Here is an 18601-nt window from a genome sequence, read left to right on the forward strand (position 1 = left end):
GTTCTGAATCATATTTCGGACGCTTATGGTATATGATGCAGAAAACAGATCTAAACTTTATGCACAGGTATTATTTGGTTGATATTTTTTATACATTAGTTCAATATGCTTTTAAGCTTTCTACTTTGGTACCTATTTGATTGAAAATATAATATAAAATAAATATATTTTTTGAAAGCGTACCTGCAAATAAGTTTTTTAACATGAGTTCTACCTAAATTGCATTATATCAACTCAATATGTTCCACAATGTTTTAGGTTACATTAAAATACATAACTTTGCTGAAAATACTAATAGTTTTAAATGACAACATTTCGATGTACGGTGATTACAAAGAAAAAACTTGTCACTCTTACAAAATTATTAAAAAATGTGCACGTCTGTGCATATTCAACGTAGCACAGACGTGCAATATTCAACGTCATTTTTTTCGTCAGAGTCTGGAGTATACGCACACTACTTTTGAACGGGAACATTACTTTTTATGCCGATTTAAATGATTTTTAATGATACATCTGGCCCTCCACACTGAGAGAAATAATTAGTAAATATAACGAATTTTTTGGTAAATACTACCAATCTATAGTCATTTTCGACCGTACTAATAAACACATATGTCAAGCAGAACCATGATTCGGAAGCCCAATATCGGCTACATTTTCTCGCCGAAAATGCACGTATCAGAATTATATCCTTATTATACCTCCGTATTGCCTTATGGGAACAATGAAAATGGTTAATACGCGCTTTTCTCACCAATTTTCAGATATGACAATATCCAAGCTTACTAATGTAATCGAGTAAAATATACTAATCTCTGGTAGGGATGCGGTTTTGTTGACAATATGTACAAAAAATTTGTACATTCTACTAATTTTGCATTACCAAATGTATTTAGTAGTTTTCGACCGAGGATTTTTCTAAGGGCAGAGAAGAGTTTTTTGTTCCTTCGGCAAACGCTGAATTGGGCATACATGAGCCCATGTTGCAAAGTCTCATCTTGCACAGTCTCAGCTATCTGATGAAAATTTGACTAACGATACGATAGAAAATAATCATAGTACTTACCATGAAAAGTAAGGAAATTTGTAGTGAATCTAAACGATTTAAATTAATTCAAAATATAAGTTTATCAATCTATTATTGATGATAGCTGTAACCCGAAGAAAATGAAAAAAAGAAAAAAGAAAAACACAGTAGCCTAGCAAAAACAAATCCATCACCCGGCTCAGATCGTACCGTTTTTCTAGAAGTTCTACTCGATCATCTTCTGAAAAAATCAATCAGTCGTAATGAATTTGGACCACCTCCGCGATCATCTCCCTTACACAACGTACGCCTTCCGGACGTTCTCCGCCGAGGAGAAGATGAAACTAGAGATCACCCTCCGAGTACTGCAGCACGACCAGCAGCTTGTCATCGTGTACTTCTTGGGCAAGCTAGAAGGTGCGGATGCGGATTACTATCTGGCGTTTGGTTGTTCTAGCCGGGACGTTTTTAGATGTAGGAAACTTTTCTACAGTCAAGATTTGAGCGACTGGTTCCTGCTGCAGGAACCGAAAGAGTGGCATACGGATTGGGACAAAATACAGACTCCCTTCCGCGGTGATCCAGCTTTCCGCGAAGTGGTGGATTTGGGACCGGAGTTCACATTGGATGAGGATCTTGTTCCGGTAGAGGGCGAAAGAAAGCGATTCGCTGTGAATGAGCAGGATCGTTTGTGGTTCGTTGTTACGAAAGTATTGGAGGAAGCCGCCATTGTTCCGCGAGGAGTGCTGTACCATAATACCGAGGGGGAATCTGTCATAAATCCGTTCTTCGGCGGCCTGAGCGTAAAAGATAGCGTTAAATTGCAAAATTATCATCATTTCAGAAAACCGTTTTATGGGGTTCAAGAGAATCTCTTGAAAAGAGATGATTGTAGTTATTTTCTAGATGTATTCGATACTATTGATGATCTAATTCCGAAGGAGGCTAGTTTCGCGATAACCCAGAACATAGACAGAGATGTATTGGTATTGAAGCCTCTTCATTGGCCGGGAATGATCAACTTTCATAGAGCGAAAACGGCGATTTACGGATTTCTATACTTCGGCGATGGCAGAAAGAACTGGGACCTATTGTTTATGATTTGAAATTTCTATAATAACCATAAATAAAATTACACATTCAATATTGAACATCGTTTGCTATACATATAATCCATAGTTTATTGCTTTTATTTCATTATTTTCCGAGAGAAAATTCCTAATTTTCCGTCGGCCATCGGTTTTTGAGAGCAATAACACATGGTCTTTTCCAATAAATTTAAGCTAAACATCTCTGCTACTGTTTGGATTTAATACAAACTTTCAGTTGGCGTGACTGTACGTGGATGAGCTCGTGGAGAAATAGGCCGAGCTGCGCTCGGTTTCTTCTCCGTTTTCACCCAGCCCGCCCGGTGGTCCGAGACAGTTTGGCGAGGAGGAATTTCCCTGTTGCTGTTGATGTGAATGGTGATGGGAGTGATGTGTTCCATCCAAGGTGGAACCACAGCTGGATCCACTCGCTGTAGGCGTTCCGTATGCCATGTTGAACAGTGCTTCCGGATCACAAACAAACTTGTACACGTACCGTTCGCCGGCAACCTTCTGCATTATGCCTTTCTCGTAGTAGTAGCGTAAACTTCGTGACAATTTGTCGTAGTTCATTGCGGGACGATTCTTTTGGATGCCCCAGCGGCGAGCGACTTCTTCAGGTTCCACAAGCTTGAACTCCATTCCCCGGCCGGTCCAAGCGATGCAGCCTGCACTTGATGCCGGTTCGTCCAGCAGGGCCACAAGAAATTGCCACAGCTGGAGAGAGCCCCTTCGCTGATGCAGTGGACCATTTGGGCCCGGTAGGGAATTCAACGGGGAAGAATTTGTAGTTGTAATGCTTGTTAACGCGGCGGATCCACCTGCCGTGCTGCAATAGTCAGGTTCTGACGAAGTGACAATATCCGACGGTTGTCGGTATGCGTAGCCCTGGTGAAGGAACGTCTCGGCAGCGTCCGACTGATGGGCGGTGACGCTGTGAGTATGCTCCAGCGCGGAAGCGAGATGCGAGGTGGAGTCCGGGAAGATCGAATGCTGTGCTAGCTGGGGAGAGGACGATTGTTGACTTTGGAGCTTCAGCGAGGTGTACAGCGGATCGGTGAACATTCGTTCCGAGTAGGTGTGCCATGCCGCTACTGAAAGATACAGATAATAAAACATGTATGAATTACAAACATCCCAAGGTATGCTCGTATTATTGAATAATTAATATCGCTAATTTCGAGGCGTGTGCCGTAACGGGCAAAAAGTTACCACCACACTCCGAAAACAATAACAAGTACGCAGAAAATCACAGTCTAATGGTTTCGACGACCCTATAATCGGATTTTGCGTCCCTAAAGCAAAACATGAGAGCGTTAAACATTTAGCACATCGTCATCAGTAGCATCATCATTTAGGGTGCGGGGGTGGCAAACAGCCAAAAGTCTCATATCGGAGCTTGTTGAATTAGTGTAGCGGTACGGTGTGTACGGTGTGTATGGAGGGTTGGGATTCGAAAAGAGCACCAAATCCCGATGGGAATCTCGGAAAGGTAAAAGCAGCGAAACAATGCCAATGAAAAATTAATCATCCATTTTTACGAACAGCCTCGTAACTAATCTCGGGCCAAAAGGTGAACATTCCGAGGAAAAGGATTTCAGCTGAATTTATATGATTATTTGCTTGGAGAGTAGAGGGTTATTTGTAACAATTCGTACTGTTTTTTTTAATATCGTTGATACAATTGCTAGATATTGTGAATGGTACACAATCATAAATCCGAGATGTGTCTAAAAATAAAATATAACGTTCTTTCGTTTAGAAGCATTCTGAACCTAAATGAAAATGATAATAGGATTGGAAGTCTTCTTCTTCTTCTTGGATGGCACTAACGTTCCCACTGGAACTTTGGCCTTCTCAACGTAGGTATTACTTGCGTCAGTTTTATTAGTAGTAATTAGGTGAGATTTCTATGCCGGATGAAACGCCTTGAATATGTTCTGAATTGGCAAGTTCTAGAATACGGGTGACCACAGTGCAAGCCGTTATTTTGTTATTTTGCTTGAAAAAAATCGAGGGGTTGTATCCGAGACACGACCGCTTAGGACGCAGGACTACGCAATCTTTTTTTTTTTTTAATTTTTTGGTTTATCATTTCGGATATTGTTTGCGAATACGTCGAATTTTAATTAATAACTCTTTAGTAGAAAGTTCCGGGGACCCTGAAAAGGTTTAATGGTTTGCGTGGTTTTGCAGAATCATTTCAAGAAGCAACGATTCTTTCTGTCCTTTGCACAATGCACTAATGCACTAATTGGTCATTTGTAGAAATTTGTTTCTTCATGCAAAAAAATAATTTTTTCATTTTTTGTTTCTTCAATGCACGCATTGCACTGAGTATTTAACGAGAGGCATCTTGTTGCATCGCCATACAACAAGCATCAAACACGCGTCTAACAGATGCACACAGTTGCAGGGATAAAAATGAAACATCGCGAGAATGAGCATTTATGAAAAATTGTTTCTCGACTCTCGGTCAAAACCGTCAACAAAGCTAGGAGCTTGTTGCATCAGAACAGAGCCGATGCGCACGAGAGCAAATACGAATGGCAACTAAAAGTATCAAAGGTGTGCTATTCACATGTACAGGAAATGAACATGTTTTAAGTTTCGCGCAACGAAAACAAGCAACACACACAAAGCAAAGCACTGATGGCTAGAAACGACCTATAATCATTTGCACTCTTCTCTTTTTTCGTCTGCTTTGCCATGGTTCGGATGGTTGTGTTAATTACAATGCGAGATGCACTTCAAGTGAAATATTCGCTAGTGTTCACAGCTCGAGGAGAAACATAAAACACAAAACGTGCAGAATAAGCGACTTTCGTTGTTTCGGGCACAGAAAGGTTCTGAGAATTTTCCTCAGAGGATATGCAATACTTATACGATAGCGACGTTTACTTACTATGCAAGGGTGGAGTTTAATTCGCAAATATTCTCTTTTCGCTATCCCCTTCGTTGTTTCTATTCTTGCGGCTGCACAAGTTGTCCGTTATTGACAGCTCTGTTCGGGAAAGCACACAAATGGACAGAACAAATGTATGGGGTAATGGGAATGCTTCTAATTTTCATCAATTTAAACCATAAACAGCCTATGGGATTGTAATGTATAGCATATCAAACAAATCTTAGAAAATTTCCGATTCGATTGGTATGCAAATCGTTAAAATCCGTTCGCAGCAAAAAAAATTATTAACGTAAACTTTATTTCATAAAAACGTGACCTGTTTTCTGATTTGACCCCCTAAATGTAAGACGTAGTCCTACGTCTAAAATGCAATCTTCCACTATATGTAAATTACTTCCGAGTTTTGTTTAATAATGTTTGTGCCCAAACCAGAGAAAGGCAGTACGACTAAGAACGCGTTGCTTTTCACTGCTTATAGGCGGATTTAGAATGTGCCCCTGACGTTCCAGCTCAAAATTCCGAAGATAATCCTTAAGAATTCGCTTCAATCGACCCAGTTACTTAAAATAAAAAAATAACGGATTAACTGCGGAAAAGGTCTGGAAAATAAGAAAAACAAATTACGACAGACGAAGTATGTTCATTTAAATGTTATGTATTTATCTTGATTTTTTTTTGTTTTCTGAACGAACTCGGATGAAATAAATATTGCATAATAGTTTGTGTAATTCGTATTTTAAGTTGTGTTAATGAAAAAAAAGTCCAAATAATACAATTCTGACAGTCAGAATCATACAAGCTCGACTTTTGGGAGGAAGTAAAATTGAATTGAAATTAAGATTCGAACATCTCAATAATACTGAAAGTTCAGTTCCTGACAACATGTCTGTTAGGCCTCCAGCAAACATTAAATCGTATAATTAGCATATATACAGTTTCATATTCCTCATATCTTGAGTGGTCTATCATGCGCCTAACTAGTATATACATGCAAAAGTCGAGGCGATATACATACATAACACTACTATTGTTATGACATAGGGGAGAGGGGGGTAGCCGTGATCGTTACGTAACAAAATTCCATTTTTATTCTTAAATTAATTCACGGCCCCCTATCTGCTTGAGCAGGTTTAATTGGTTTAACAGCAGCCAGTAAGCAAGCACCGATAGATGCATCACGAACAGGGTTACTATATCTATATAATAATCTGTATTTCTACAGATTTTCAAAATTTTTTTAAACCAACAATCTATAGATACAGATTACATTTTTTTTGTGTTTCATACAGAATTTACAGATTTTTTAAAATAATGGTGCAATGATGGCTTGAGTTTAACTTTTTTTTCTCATCTCACGTATTTTATTGGTATAGCATTATAATAAATAAACATCGTTTATCTCTTTCTTACTAAAGCACACAGAATGTAAATTCCGAAAGTTCACTCATACTGTCGTGAAAATTCATTTCTTCGTAAGTTTATTTTTCAAATGAATTGAAAATACACAGCTCAAAGCGAAAAGAAGGTATTCAATCAGTTCAGGAAATATTGAAACTCGAACCATTGAAAATGCTGAATTCACCTGCTCTCACTGGAATCCGTCGTTAAACATTACCTAGAGAGATTCAACTACGACCGAAATCCCATTTTACTGTTACGAAATACGAAAGAGATGCAAATCCTGGTTGCCGATTGTGTTTAGTGGAAATATCATGAAATTTATATAACAATTGTTAAGTAAGGTTCAATACTGCGTGTTCTAAGTAATTAAATAACATGAAATAAAAATTTTCATTCAAATTTCAGCAATTTAAAGTTGCCTTCGGGCCTGCTGATATGGTAGAGATTAACTTGCCTCCCTGAGACCCCCCAGCAAACATTAATTCGTATGAATATCCATAATTAGAGGCGATATATTAGGCTGTCAAAAAAGTCCTGCGGTATTTTTTTTGAATTTTCATTTGTTCATAAAATTAGTTACAATCATCTGTTTTAAGTCAAATATGCGCCGTTTTGTTCGATGACTTGTTCCCAACGAGATGCCAACTTCATAATACCCCTGTTATAGAAGCTCGCTTCCTTATTGGCAAAAAACTCGGATAGCCAATTTTCACAGGCCTCTTTTGTGGCTAACTTCTGACTACCTAGCTCGTTCACCATGGACAAAAACAGGTGGTAGTCACTTGGTGCAAGGTCCGGACTATACGGCGGATGCAAAAGAACCTCCCATCCGAGCTCCCGGAGCTTCTGGCGCGTCACCAAAGAAGTGTGTGGCCTGGCGTTGTCCTGATGGAAGACAATGCGGCCTCTGTTTATCAAAGATGGCCTCTTCTTTATGAGTGCTACCTTCAAGCGGTCCAGTTGTTGGCAGTACAGGTCCGAATTGAGCGTTTGGCCATAGGGAAGCAGCTCATAATAGATTATTCCTTTACAATCCCACCAAACACACAGCAGAACCTTCCTGGCCGTTAATGAGGGCTTGGCCACCGTCTGAGCCGCTTCAGCGGACTTCGACCACGACCGTTTGCGCTTCACGTTGTCGTAAGTGACCCACTTTTCATCGCCAATCACCATCCGCTTCAGAAACGGGTCGATTTTGTTGCGATTCACATGCGTCGATACGGTCAACGATGTTTTTTTTTGCGTCAACGTGTTTGGCACCCATACATCGAGCTTCTTTGTGAATCCAAGCTTCTTCAAATGGTTAATAACGGTTTGATGACTTATCCCCAGCTCTTGGCCGATGCTACGGCTGCTATTATGCCGGTCTTTCTCGGCTAATTCAGCGATTTTGTCGCAATTTTCGACGACAGGCCTTCCGGAGCGTGGCGCATCTTCGACGACCTCTACACCAGAACGAATACGTTGAAACCATCGTTGTGCGATGGAAATGGAAACTGTATCGGGTCCATGAACTGTACAAATTTTATTGGCAGCTTGAGATGTATTTTTGCCTTTGTCATAGTAGTACTGTAAAATATGTCGGATTTTCTTTTATTTTCCTCCATATTTGCGACACTATAACTCACGAACGACTTAACCAAACAAAACACTGTCAAGGACTATATTATAGCGCGCAAAAATACCTTTCCAACAAGCTATAGTATGACTCGATACAATGAATACAACTAGAACTACGCGCTTACAACGACACCTCGCGGAAATGCCGCAGGACTTTTTTGACAGCCTAATATTTTCACTGTGAACGAATTCTCATGATTTGCATACCAATCGAATCGGAAAGATTTCCAAGATTTGTTTGATATGCTATATATTACAATTCGCGGTTTAAATTCATGAAAACTGGTAAAATCTCCTTTTTTCCCATATTCTGCAGATTTGTGTGCTAACCCTACTAGTAATTCGAATGCTTATAACTCGAATATTTCTTAACAGATGATGAGATGAAGATGTTTGCATCAATTGATAGGAAATATTTCTAGGCGTCTATCACAATTAATAAAATGTTATTTTTCATGAGATGAACAATTGAATAACTGTAAAATGTCAAACGTGATATAAACGTCCTAACTGCCAAGTTTTGATTGACCCGATTTACGGTTTCCTCAACACAGACTTCAAAATCGATCTACCTGTGATTTGCACAATATACATCCAAATATACATCCAAGTCGGGGGTATTTTTGTTCCCACTGAGCTGTGTTTCCTTAACACGGACTTCAAAATTAATTTGCCTGGGGGAATCCGCTCTGCAAATACATGCAAGTCGGGTGTATTTTTTCCCACTTTTTCACATCAAACGTAAAAGGACGTTCATTAAATGTATTTGTAACGAAGAACATAATATATTACAAAAATTTCGATGCATTCCAAAATAATATTTGAAGTGGTAAACAAGTGGATTGCATAATATATTTGCATAATATAATTGTGTAGTTCTACGTTATGCGGTCGTGTCCTAGATACAGCCCCTTACAAATTTTTTTCAACAATGAGTTTCAAATAAATCAGGTGAAGGTAACTATGTATTTATAAATATGATTTGTTAATAAAAAGAATTCTGATGGACATTTTCAGATATTTTTTAGGCGCCAAGAATTAATCAACACATAACAAAATCATGTTCGACCATAACACCCACCCATATTTACCCATAAACCATCATACAACACCCCTCTCCTCCCCACTGGATGGTACCTACAAACTCTTGATAATGATAAATCATTTATTTTTGTTACATGTTATCTCAGAAGTTCGCATTTGTCATTTTGTATTAAAATAGGTATTTGCCCAACTACACAGAAATTTTTGTACTACGTTTCGAAAGTAATATATATAGTTTAAATTTGGTATGCAAACTGGATTTTATTTGCTTTTATTTCAAGAGTTATTGGACGACAACTGTTAGGTGCGCACTTTTGCTTCGCATTACTCTATCCCCAAAATTTCTGGAAACGTTTCATATTGATACGTTTCGTGGAGAAATTCATGAAAAAAACATAATTCGGCAGATCTGTTCCTGTGACAAGAAAAGTTTTTTGACGTAGAACTACGTCTTTCATTGAGGGTGCCAAATCAGAAAACAGGTCACGTTTATATGAAATAAAGTTAACGTTAATAACTATTTTTGCCACGAACGGATTTTGGCGATTTATATACCAAACGAATCGGAAATTCCCTAAGATTTGTTTGATATGTTATACATTAAAATCCCATAGTCTGTATATGGTTTAAATTGATGAAAAATGGGAGGCATTCCCATTTGTTCTGTCCATTTGTGTACTTTCCCGGAAAGAGCTGTCAATAACGAGCAACTTATCGACGAGCAACGAAGGAAATCGACTGAACAACATCGTTGCTGGGCGAGCTGGACGGCGAGGGATCGAATGCCTTTCTCAAGGCAATGGGGATGAAGGAGTAATATGACGGATAAAGTAAAGTTTTCCAATGGCCTTTTTGAAGGTTAGAGACGAATGAACTGAAGAAGTTTAAAGTCTCAAGCATGAAAGGAAGGCGATCCTTCAGTATCGTTCTGTATTCAAAGCAATGACAATCGCTTGTTCTATCTTGTTTTGCGTCATCACATGTCTTCGTTTCGGATTGAGCTGTGGACGCGACCAAATTACTCACTCGCTGATGTCTATAGCATTGCATCATTGCATCAAACTGACGCCATTGCATTAAGGTTCTGAGCTACACAATTGTGTGGGGAATCATCATGCTAGGCTATCGTCAGCTCACCAAGAAAATAAATGTTCTGGAATTTTGTCAGTGATTTGGTTTCGCATGACGGTAGGAAAACTCTCTCCACAAAGGATGATAGCTAAGCTAATGTAGACTGGCAATATTAACAGAAAGGGCTTCTGTTGAGTAGAGCGCAGAACGGAGATAAGTATGTGTATATTTAGTTGCTTCAATCCATCGATGTATGCATATTTGTGTGCGTACGTGCGTGCTTCATAACCCGTACGTAAAAATAGTGCATCTTCGCTACGCTGAAACCCCGTTTGTATCTGCTCCCGTGTGCATTGGCTCTGTAACGATGCAACAATCGCCTATTTTTTTATGCTACGATTGCCGATTGTTTTGTGTTGCAAATTATGCAGTCGTAATGATAAATATGAACAAATAGAGGAGATAGCGGGAGGGAAATATTTACGCTAGGGTATTAGTAATGAATCTCCGCTGAGGCAAATATTCAGCCTTTTTCTAAGCAGTTAACATTGTTTGTTTTCTGTCATCAATGCATTGAACTGACGCTATGGTGAAGCAGGTGTTAAGGTTGTGCACCAAAAAAGTTATTCAATAAGTTATATTAAGTTATTAATTTATTTGGGCTCGTGTGACAGTCGAAAAACTGCTTTCAACTAGGATTGTATTTGCGCTAATCTTGATCATAATGAAGCAGTGCTACTCAAGGTTGTTGAGATTAACAGATAGAGTTTATTTCGTTTATTTAGTCACCAAGAAAGTAAATGTCTTTCTGGAATTTTGTATGTGATTTGGATTCGCTTGCCAGTAGCAAAACTTTCTCCACTAAGGATGACAGCTGCGCTTATCTCGAGCAAAGTATTGTTCTGCGAGCACAAGAATGAATCATCAAACAATTATCATCAAATGATTCTACAATAAAAAAAAACATTTCAGAGCGACCAAACTGGTAGAATGATTATTTCAAAATTTTCGTTGCTTTATAAAATAATATCCGCAGATATGAACAAGCGACTTGAATTAAAACACAGCGTAGTTCAACGTCAACAAAGCGGTAGTGTCTTGAACACAACCTCCTATAATTTTTTGTGATGATAAAACTATGAATTATACAAAGGAGAGTGTTATGTTTTGGTCAGATCTAGTCAAAGGCGAGCCTAAGGTATAACGACAATGAAGTTCAGTTCATAGCTGAATTCACCAAATTATCCCCTGTCATTGATCAGATGAAGAATTGGTGAAACCAGCTGTGCGCTGGCTGATGCGCGTTATCAACAGTAAAGTGAGAAAGTTTCTTCGAAATAATGATTAATGATTTGATTTAGTTTTTTCATGAAATATAATGTTATTATCTTTGTTTCATCCTTAGAATGTGTTTCGCACATATACACACATTCGTACGTACCACATTTATGAATGATGTAGACTTTACATCTTCATTTTTCATCTTCAATCTCGAGTTTTACGCATTTCCATCAGGTTCTCGATGGAAAATTTTTGCTCTGTATAAACTCACCGCTATCTGACGAACATCGATTAGCGGCATCATTTCATTAATATCAATTATTTAACCCGTGCAATTAGTTTCCCATTTCACGGTCGATTCATCGGTTCTTCCCCTCCGATGGAATTAGACTATTGTTTCGCTATTCCCCGCTCGTCATAATCTGGGTAGGCGCTGAATCCTAATCCATCGTATCATTGCCCTTCTGCATTCTTTCCAAGTGAAGAACGGACAACGGTACCGTCAGTGGGGGAGCAACTTAACCCCTTTCGGTCGACCTGTTAATGTTTTAATATTTTCGGTTGTTTAACATCTAATGATGATAAGTATTAGGCTAAATATGTTTGCGCTCCGTCAACATCGCTTCCAGCCTTAAAACACTAATGCCCGCAAGGGTTGTGCGTAAGTGCTAATGAAAATCACACCGATCTCTTTTTCCAGCGGGATGGTTCTGGGATAGTAGAACTTGCCGTAAATTGAGAGGGGTGACCGATAGATACTGTTGATAGCTTCTTTTGGCGTGGCTTGGTTCAGGGTGGTTTTATGAAGCGATATCAATAATGAAGTGGTAGATAAATGGGGTGTAAATTTGAACATGAATTCAGTGAATATGTTCTACACGAAAAACATGATACGCGAACAATTCAGCATTCAGCGGTAGGAAATTTTCCTCATTGAGTGGTCGATTGTTATTTTTCAATACCCGCTAATCCGCTTCCAATCAGATTAGTCAATGCCAGGCAGTATCGGTAATATTAACCGCGAATTTCGTCGCTAAAAGTAAATCTACGTAAGACTCATCGCGCTATGAATTTTAATTCCGTTTCTCCCCGCAGGAAGTGTGTTGTTCGACAATTTGGTATTTGCATTCCCTTTCCCAGTGGGGACAGGAATGAAAAAAGATTTGCTCATACAAGTACTTATGAAAAGATCACCACAACAACGGTGGCAATTTTATTTCCATTAATCGAAATTGAATTTGTCACTTTCGTGATCTCCTGCGAGGGGTCGATGCGTACTAAACAGAGGGGGATTGTATATGGATAATATTTCACCACAAAGGCATGGGAATGTTCGAATGCGACTAGTGACAAGTGGAGAAGCAAACAAGTGGCAAGAGGTTATGCTTTGGGAGTTCTTTTCCTCGTCGAGGGAGGTGAAAAAATCAGAAAAGAAACATATTTTTCGCATAAGAAAGCGTCAACGGAAACCGTTCGATTTGGACCGCCACCCTCCAAGTTGGCACAGGATGCTCTTCGCGGGTTTATTTTTTTTTGTATTCCCAGAGGGTGTAAAATTAAATTATGCGGCAATTTTGATTTGAGATTATTCATCTGTTTGACTGTTCCCTTCCACATGGATGAATGAGTGAGTGTGAGAATATTTCGTTCTTCCAATTTGGAAGTCAATTTTTCTGCTGGTTCCGGAGTAAGATTTCTTTTTTCGTCTGCACTTACCGTCGCTTGGCTCGCGTTTCACCAGTTGCGGTGGGGTCGATAGACGGTAGCAGTAGGCGGCGGCCGCCGCGGGATGCGTTGAAGGGTTTGTCGCGAAATCGAAGAATGCTGAGCGTTCGTTTCGGAGGGTTTTACCTGGAAATGAGAATATGGAGAAGGTAAGTAATTATAAAGAAACAATTTTACTCTGCGGAAAAGATTGAACTTCCTCTCCTATTTTTAGTTGCCAGTGTTATCCCTATAAGGGTTATACAGATGATGGAGTGTATGAGTTCGATTGCTGTGATTTTTGACGTAGGATTACGTCTTTCGGGAACATATTGGGGTACAAATCGAAAATCGAGCACATCGTGAAAATTGTCCAATTTCAAACGCTTATTGCTCAGTCATTTCATGATGGATGGATGAAATTGTTGCGTCAATCGATTTCGGCACTCTATAACAATTTTTTATGTTGAATAAAATAATATATATCATAAAACTAACTATCGAACAATTGAAAAATCTCAACCCCTATCTTAACGGAAATACTCACTTCTGATTAGTCAAAATTGACGACACATGCAGCGGTTCCCTAACAGGGACATCGAAACCAAGCTGACTGGGGGAAATCGGCATTGCAAGTACAGGAATGTAAGGGGAGTTTTTGTTACCACCGAAATATGTTCCCTAACAGAGACATCAAAACCAAGCTGCCTGGGGGGAATCGGCATTGCAAATACATGAGAGTAGGGGGAGCTTTTGTTCCCATCGAAATATGTTCCCTAACAGAGACATAAAAATCAAGCTGACTGGGGGAAATCGACATTGCAAGCGGAGACGAATGAATCGTAAGCAATGACGAAGCAAATACATGAAAGTAGGGGCAGCTTTTGTTCCCACTGAGATATGTTCCCTAACAGAGACATCAAAACCAAGGTGCCCTGGGGAAATCGGAATTACAAGTATATGCAAGTCGGGGGCATTTTTAAAGTGTAAGTAAGGTGAGTGCTACGATTAATTCTAGCAAATAAAATTTCAATTTAGAACTTTAATGTTGATTGCTTCGTGAAATTTCATATCAATGACCGATCGTGTATTGTGAAAAATTTAGCAAAAGTGTAAGTGTGAAATTGTAAATGGTAGTAGTTGTGTTAAAAATGACTTGATATATGAAACAATTTATTTCAATTTTATAAATAAAAACCAAGGTGTGTTCCCGCTCGAGAACGGGTCGTTCGGTTTAAGCTGTCTGTTTTGTTGTATTCATTTTCAACCAAAAAAATTTAATACGAGAGAGAAAAATTGAAAAAGTGCAAAAATATTCGAAAAAGTGATTTCTTATATGCTCCACATATAGTATTAGGTGTCGTTAGTCCAATTAAAATTTCGCATTGGGGTGAATAAAAGGTTGAATAAACACTTAGAAAATAAAAATTATAAAAGAAAATTACCTTTTCCATTTCAAATATGCTTTCTCTATAATAAAGTAACGTGTTTTTACTGATGAGAAAAATTGATAATTGTGTTCGGTATTGAAAATTATCTTATATTGCACTTATGAGTTTTTTTTTCTATATTTCATCCATACATAACACAGGAGGCATCTCGTCTGGGGTCACAGAGGACGGTTTTAATCATATCTCATTCCACTCCGGCATCTTCTATCAGATACGCACTATTTAACGAATGTTTACCACCCTTCTGTCATCATCACTCGGTAAACACCGGTGGAATGAAGAAACAATACTCAACAACCAAACAAAACGGCCCTTTTCAGGGCCACGAAATCATTTTCAAAGAGTTTAACAATGTAATTCTTCGAACATATCCAAAATCAACAGATAGCCTAACGGAATCCTACGTCAACTATGCGGTCGTGTCTCGGACACAACCCTCCTATGACTTTTTTTTACCATCTTCACTGCTATCTTTTTCGCACTCACGAAGAATATGAAATAAAAACAAAACTCCGCCGGCGAATGACGGATTCCTATAGAAGCATATCCGAAAAAACTTGAAACTATTGAGAACCAGAGTAGAGGATCCAAGCCCCTAAGGAGAACGATTGTAAGTTGTTATCTATGACATTTACCGGAAGAAAGATAACTCTCCGCCGTCGCGAATGGAGTTCTATAAAGTGTTTACGCTATGAAAAACAGAAGATATAGCCGAGACGACTGATTTTAGAGGAGTTCTCTGGGTTACCTTCTCAGGTTTCCCACAGTTAACTTTCCATCGTTGCCATCGTATTTCGATTCAAAAATATGCGATAAATAATATAATATATAGCCGGTCCAATTAATTGTACAGGTTTTCCTATTCAGTTTACTTTCCCCGCATGTTAGTATTTAATAATCTTTCCCGCATGTTGTTCGAAGATTGTCGGATTTTCATTTCGTCGAATGGTACCTTTGTAAACGGATGTAAATGGAAGGATGATTACTCGGTTTTCATATTCATATCAATTAAAGTAAATGGAACACAAACACAAATGGAACACCCTGATTGATTTTCTGAACATTGGAATGATTTCGAGGACCTATAACAGCTGTAAACTGTAAACTGAAAGCCAGCATATCACGTGGGCTCTATGAACTATTTTGGGTAAGTTATGAACATTGCACCAGTCGTGGTTGAAATAGTCGGTCAATTGGTCTGAACTTATGAATGTTTTGGAGGACCTAGAACATATAATATTTATATAAACTCAAAGACATTGTAGCACGTAAACTGTAAACTGAAAGCCAGCATATCACGTGGGCTCTATGAACTACTTTGGGTAAGTTATGAACATTGCACCAGTCGTGGTTGAAATAGTCGGTCAATTGGTCTGAACTTATGAATGTTTTGGAGGACCTAGAACATATAATATTTATATAAACTCAAAGACATTGTAGCACGTTGTTGCTTGGGTAGACACCACACGCACTGCGCGCTAACCGTAGTATAAGCAGGAGAAAAATAACACTGAGAGTGTGTAAGACATGAAAGATCGATCCAAGGTAAATACATATTGGATTGATCGAACTAAAAATATCAAAAAACAGAATCGGTTAAGAAATAGAAAAGGGTGAGGGAGGGATAATTTTTATGCATCGTGAATTTATTTTACAAAAACTTGGTAAAATGAAGCAACCATAAAAAAACTGGATAAAACTGGACAATATTTGAAAAAAACTGGAAGATTTCAGGATTTAACTGTTTGACTGGATCGAGGAAAAAAAACTGGAAGAATCCAGTTTAAACTGGAACATTGGCAACGCTGGTTGTGACGAGGAGAAAATCAATACTGGTCTCTCGAAATTTAGACGCGCGCGCACAGGAAGTCTGAACACATCTCAATATTTTACGAAAGAAAAGAGAAAGAACCAATCCCAGGCCCGTGTGCTAAAGCTCGATCTCATTGCTTGCACATGGAAGGGTTGTGAGGAAGATTGATACTCGTCCCTCGAAAATAAATCGCGCGCACAAAAAGTCTGCTCATACCATCGTGCACATTCGAAAGAAGAAAACGACGAAATTTGTAAGGAAATGTCTGATCTGGAAGTTAGAGTTCCCTACATCTCTTCCGGAAAGACGATAAGATACACAAGGAAGAGTGTATTCTGAAGCGCCTCTTACCATTACTTAAAAAACACGACAATATAAGATTTGTGCGAAAAGGAATGAAAACACCAAATTCGTCAGAGCCTGGCCCTTTTGAAAAAAAGGGCTCTAATGAAAACAACACTTCGTAAGCATTTGAAAATTAAAAAAAGACGAATTGGAGATGGAGAAAGTTTGGATGGCTACTACATATTTGAAAAATGGAAATATTAGGTTGGGGAAAAAATAGTCCATTATTTTCTCGTTAGCTGGCTTCAGTGATTAATATCTCGCGTAATATCGATTCTACAATTTCAAGTTTAGGCTTGTTGTAATCGTGACATTTCGCACTAAAAAAATTCTTTTGCTGTTTTTTATTTGTTTCATTCAGTTGTAAGTTACTGTAAATACGCGCAATTTATTTATTTTTTATTTTATTTTATTTTTCATTTTGTTTTTCTTTATTTTTTAATGCAATACACTGAATACTGTCAACAAATGAACCGTTTGAAGCTAACAATTAACTAGAAATGTCCAGCATTCACCAACAGACGAGGTGTTGTGTTCCATCGAAACAACGCAAGGCTCACATTGCAAAACTTCCACAGTGATAAGAGATCAAGAGGAGATTTTGAAAATAAGAACCAAGACCTCTATGAGAGAGGCATTATACATCTACCTTTAGAATGGCAACGAATTTTACAACAGAACGGTGCATATTTGACCCAAATCGGACAATCCGAAGCATATTAAAAAAAGTTTTGAATTTCGTGCAAAAATAATGGATTACTTTTTCCCCAACTTAATATTTGCTGTACAAAATTCGATGGGGGAACTGAAGAGAAAAATCGAGCACCCGGAATAAGAGAGAAATGAGAATAACATAAATAAAACAAATTATCATTTAATCATAGTCCTTTATTTTCGGTGAGTTTCAATTGAATCCGATGATAGTCGTGTTTTTGGTGTGTAATTTTAACGAAACACATCCTGAAGAATCTGATATGTGGGGAAAAAACACAATGTGTTGGCAATTTGCTATCTCATAATGTGTTGCTCATTCGTGGGTTGCATGCAAAAAAGACTCGAATCGAAAATTAACTTTGGATACCCACTTTGAAAATCCGGTTAGGTTGAAAAATCGCGAAGCCGTTAAACGCCGTCAGAGGAATTCGTCTGCGAGTAGGATTTCGATCTTTCCGGGTTCGTAAGTAACTGAGCAGGATACTGAAACAGAATTAAGTGGCCAAAAGACGTGTTCGGAAGTTGTACAACGAATAGACTGACCAAACGTACCGTTTTTCGACCATTTTTCATCGTCCCGTCTTTTTAGGAATTTGTACCGTATTTTGAGTACAAAGAAAAAATAATATACAGTAAAACCTGTTTTTGTGCGGTTTTTTTGTGCGAATTTTTTTGTGCGGGTTTTTTTGTGCAATTTTTTGTGCGGTATACGAAAAGAAGCATATTTGACGAAGTATATGTGCTTCGTACCTTTAGTTTTTTTCGATGGTTTATATGCAGTGCGAAAAAAGCATATTTGCGTCTCAATTATTTACTTATGAAATCATTCCGCTCCTCCCATCAAATGCTCTAATTTTTTTTTACATGACTTTTACATGACATGATATCTAACAGCATCACGTTTCGGCATGCAACTAAAAGCATAAAACAGCTACGCGTAACCGAAGAGGCAAACTGTCCCATCGCAAAGCAGGGAAACAAAAGGGAATTGAACGATGAACGGCGTGGATTTGAGTTATTTTTTTGGGGGAAACTTTTTTATGCGGTCCCTATCTAGCGCACAATTTTTTTTCAAAATGTGTACCGAACACGGTTTTTTAAAGCTACTGGTGAAGTTTTGCACGATTTTTT

The 18601-nt window shown here is 38.4% G+C and overlaps 2 protein-coding genes across 3 annotated transcripts in view; one reads left to right on the forward strand and one right to left on the reverse strand.

The window, feature by feature from the left end:
* The first annotated feature begins 298 nt into the window (after window positions 1–298).
* Window positions 299–2328, forward strand: LOC129775612 (radial spoke head protein 9 homolog). The gene has a single exon (XM_055780568.1). It carries the CDS (start codon window positions 1294–1296, stop codon window positions 2134–2136), a length of 843 nt encoding a protein of 280 aa, XP_055636543.1. The 5' UTR covers window positions 299–1293; the 3' UTR covers window positions 2137–2328.
* Window positions 2202–18601, reverse strand: part of LOC129775609 (ETV5-related protein Ets96B-like) — a 47029-nt gene continuing 30629 nt past the window's right edge. For both annotated transcript variants that reach the window (XM_055780564.1, XM_055780563.1), the window contains 2 exons: window positions 13160–13294; window positions 2202–3212 (listed from right to left, as the gene is read on the reverse strand). In XM_055780564.1, coding sequence (XP_055636539.1) covers window positions 2353–3212; window positions 13160–13294 — 995 coding nt within the window. In that variant the 3' untranslated portion in view covers window positions 2202–2352. The remainder of the gene's footprint in view (window positions 3213–13159; window positions 13295–18601) is intronic.

Source organism: Toxorhynchites rutilus, chromosome 3, assembly GCF_029784135.1.
Source record: "Toxorhynchites rutilus septentrionalis strain SRP chromosome 3, ASM2978413v1, whole genome shotgun sequence".
Classification (NCBI taxonomy): Eukaryota; Metazoa; Arthropoda; class Insecta; order Diptera; family Culicidae; genus Toxorhynchites; species Toxorhynchites rutilus.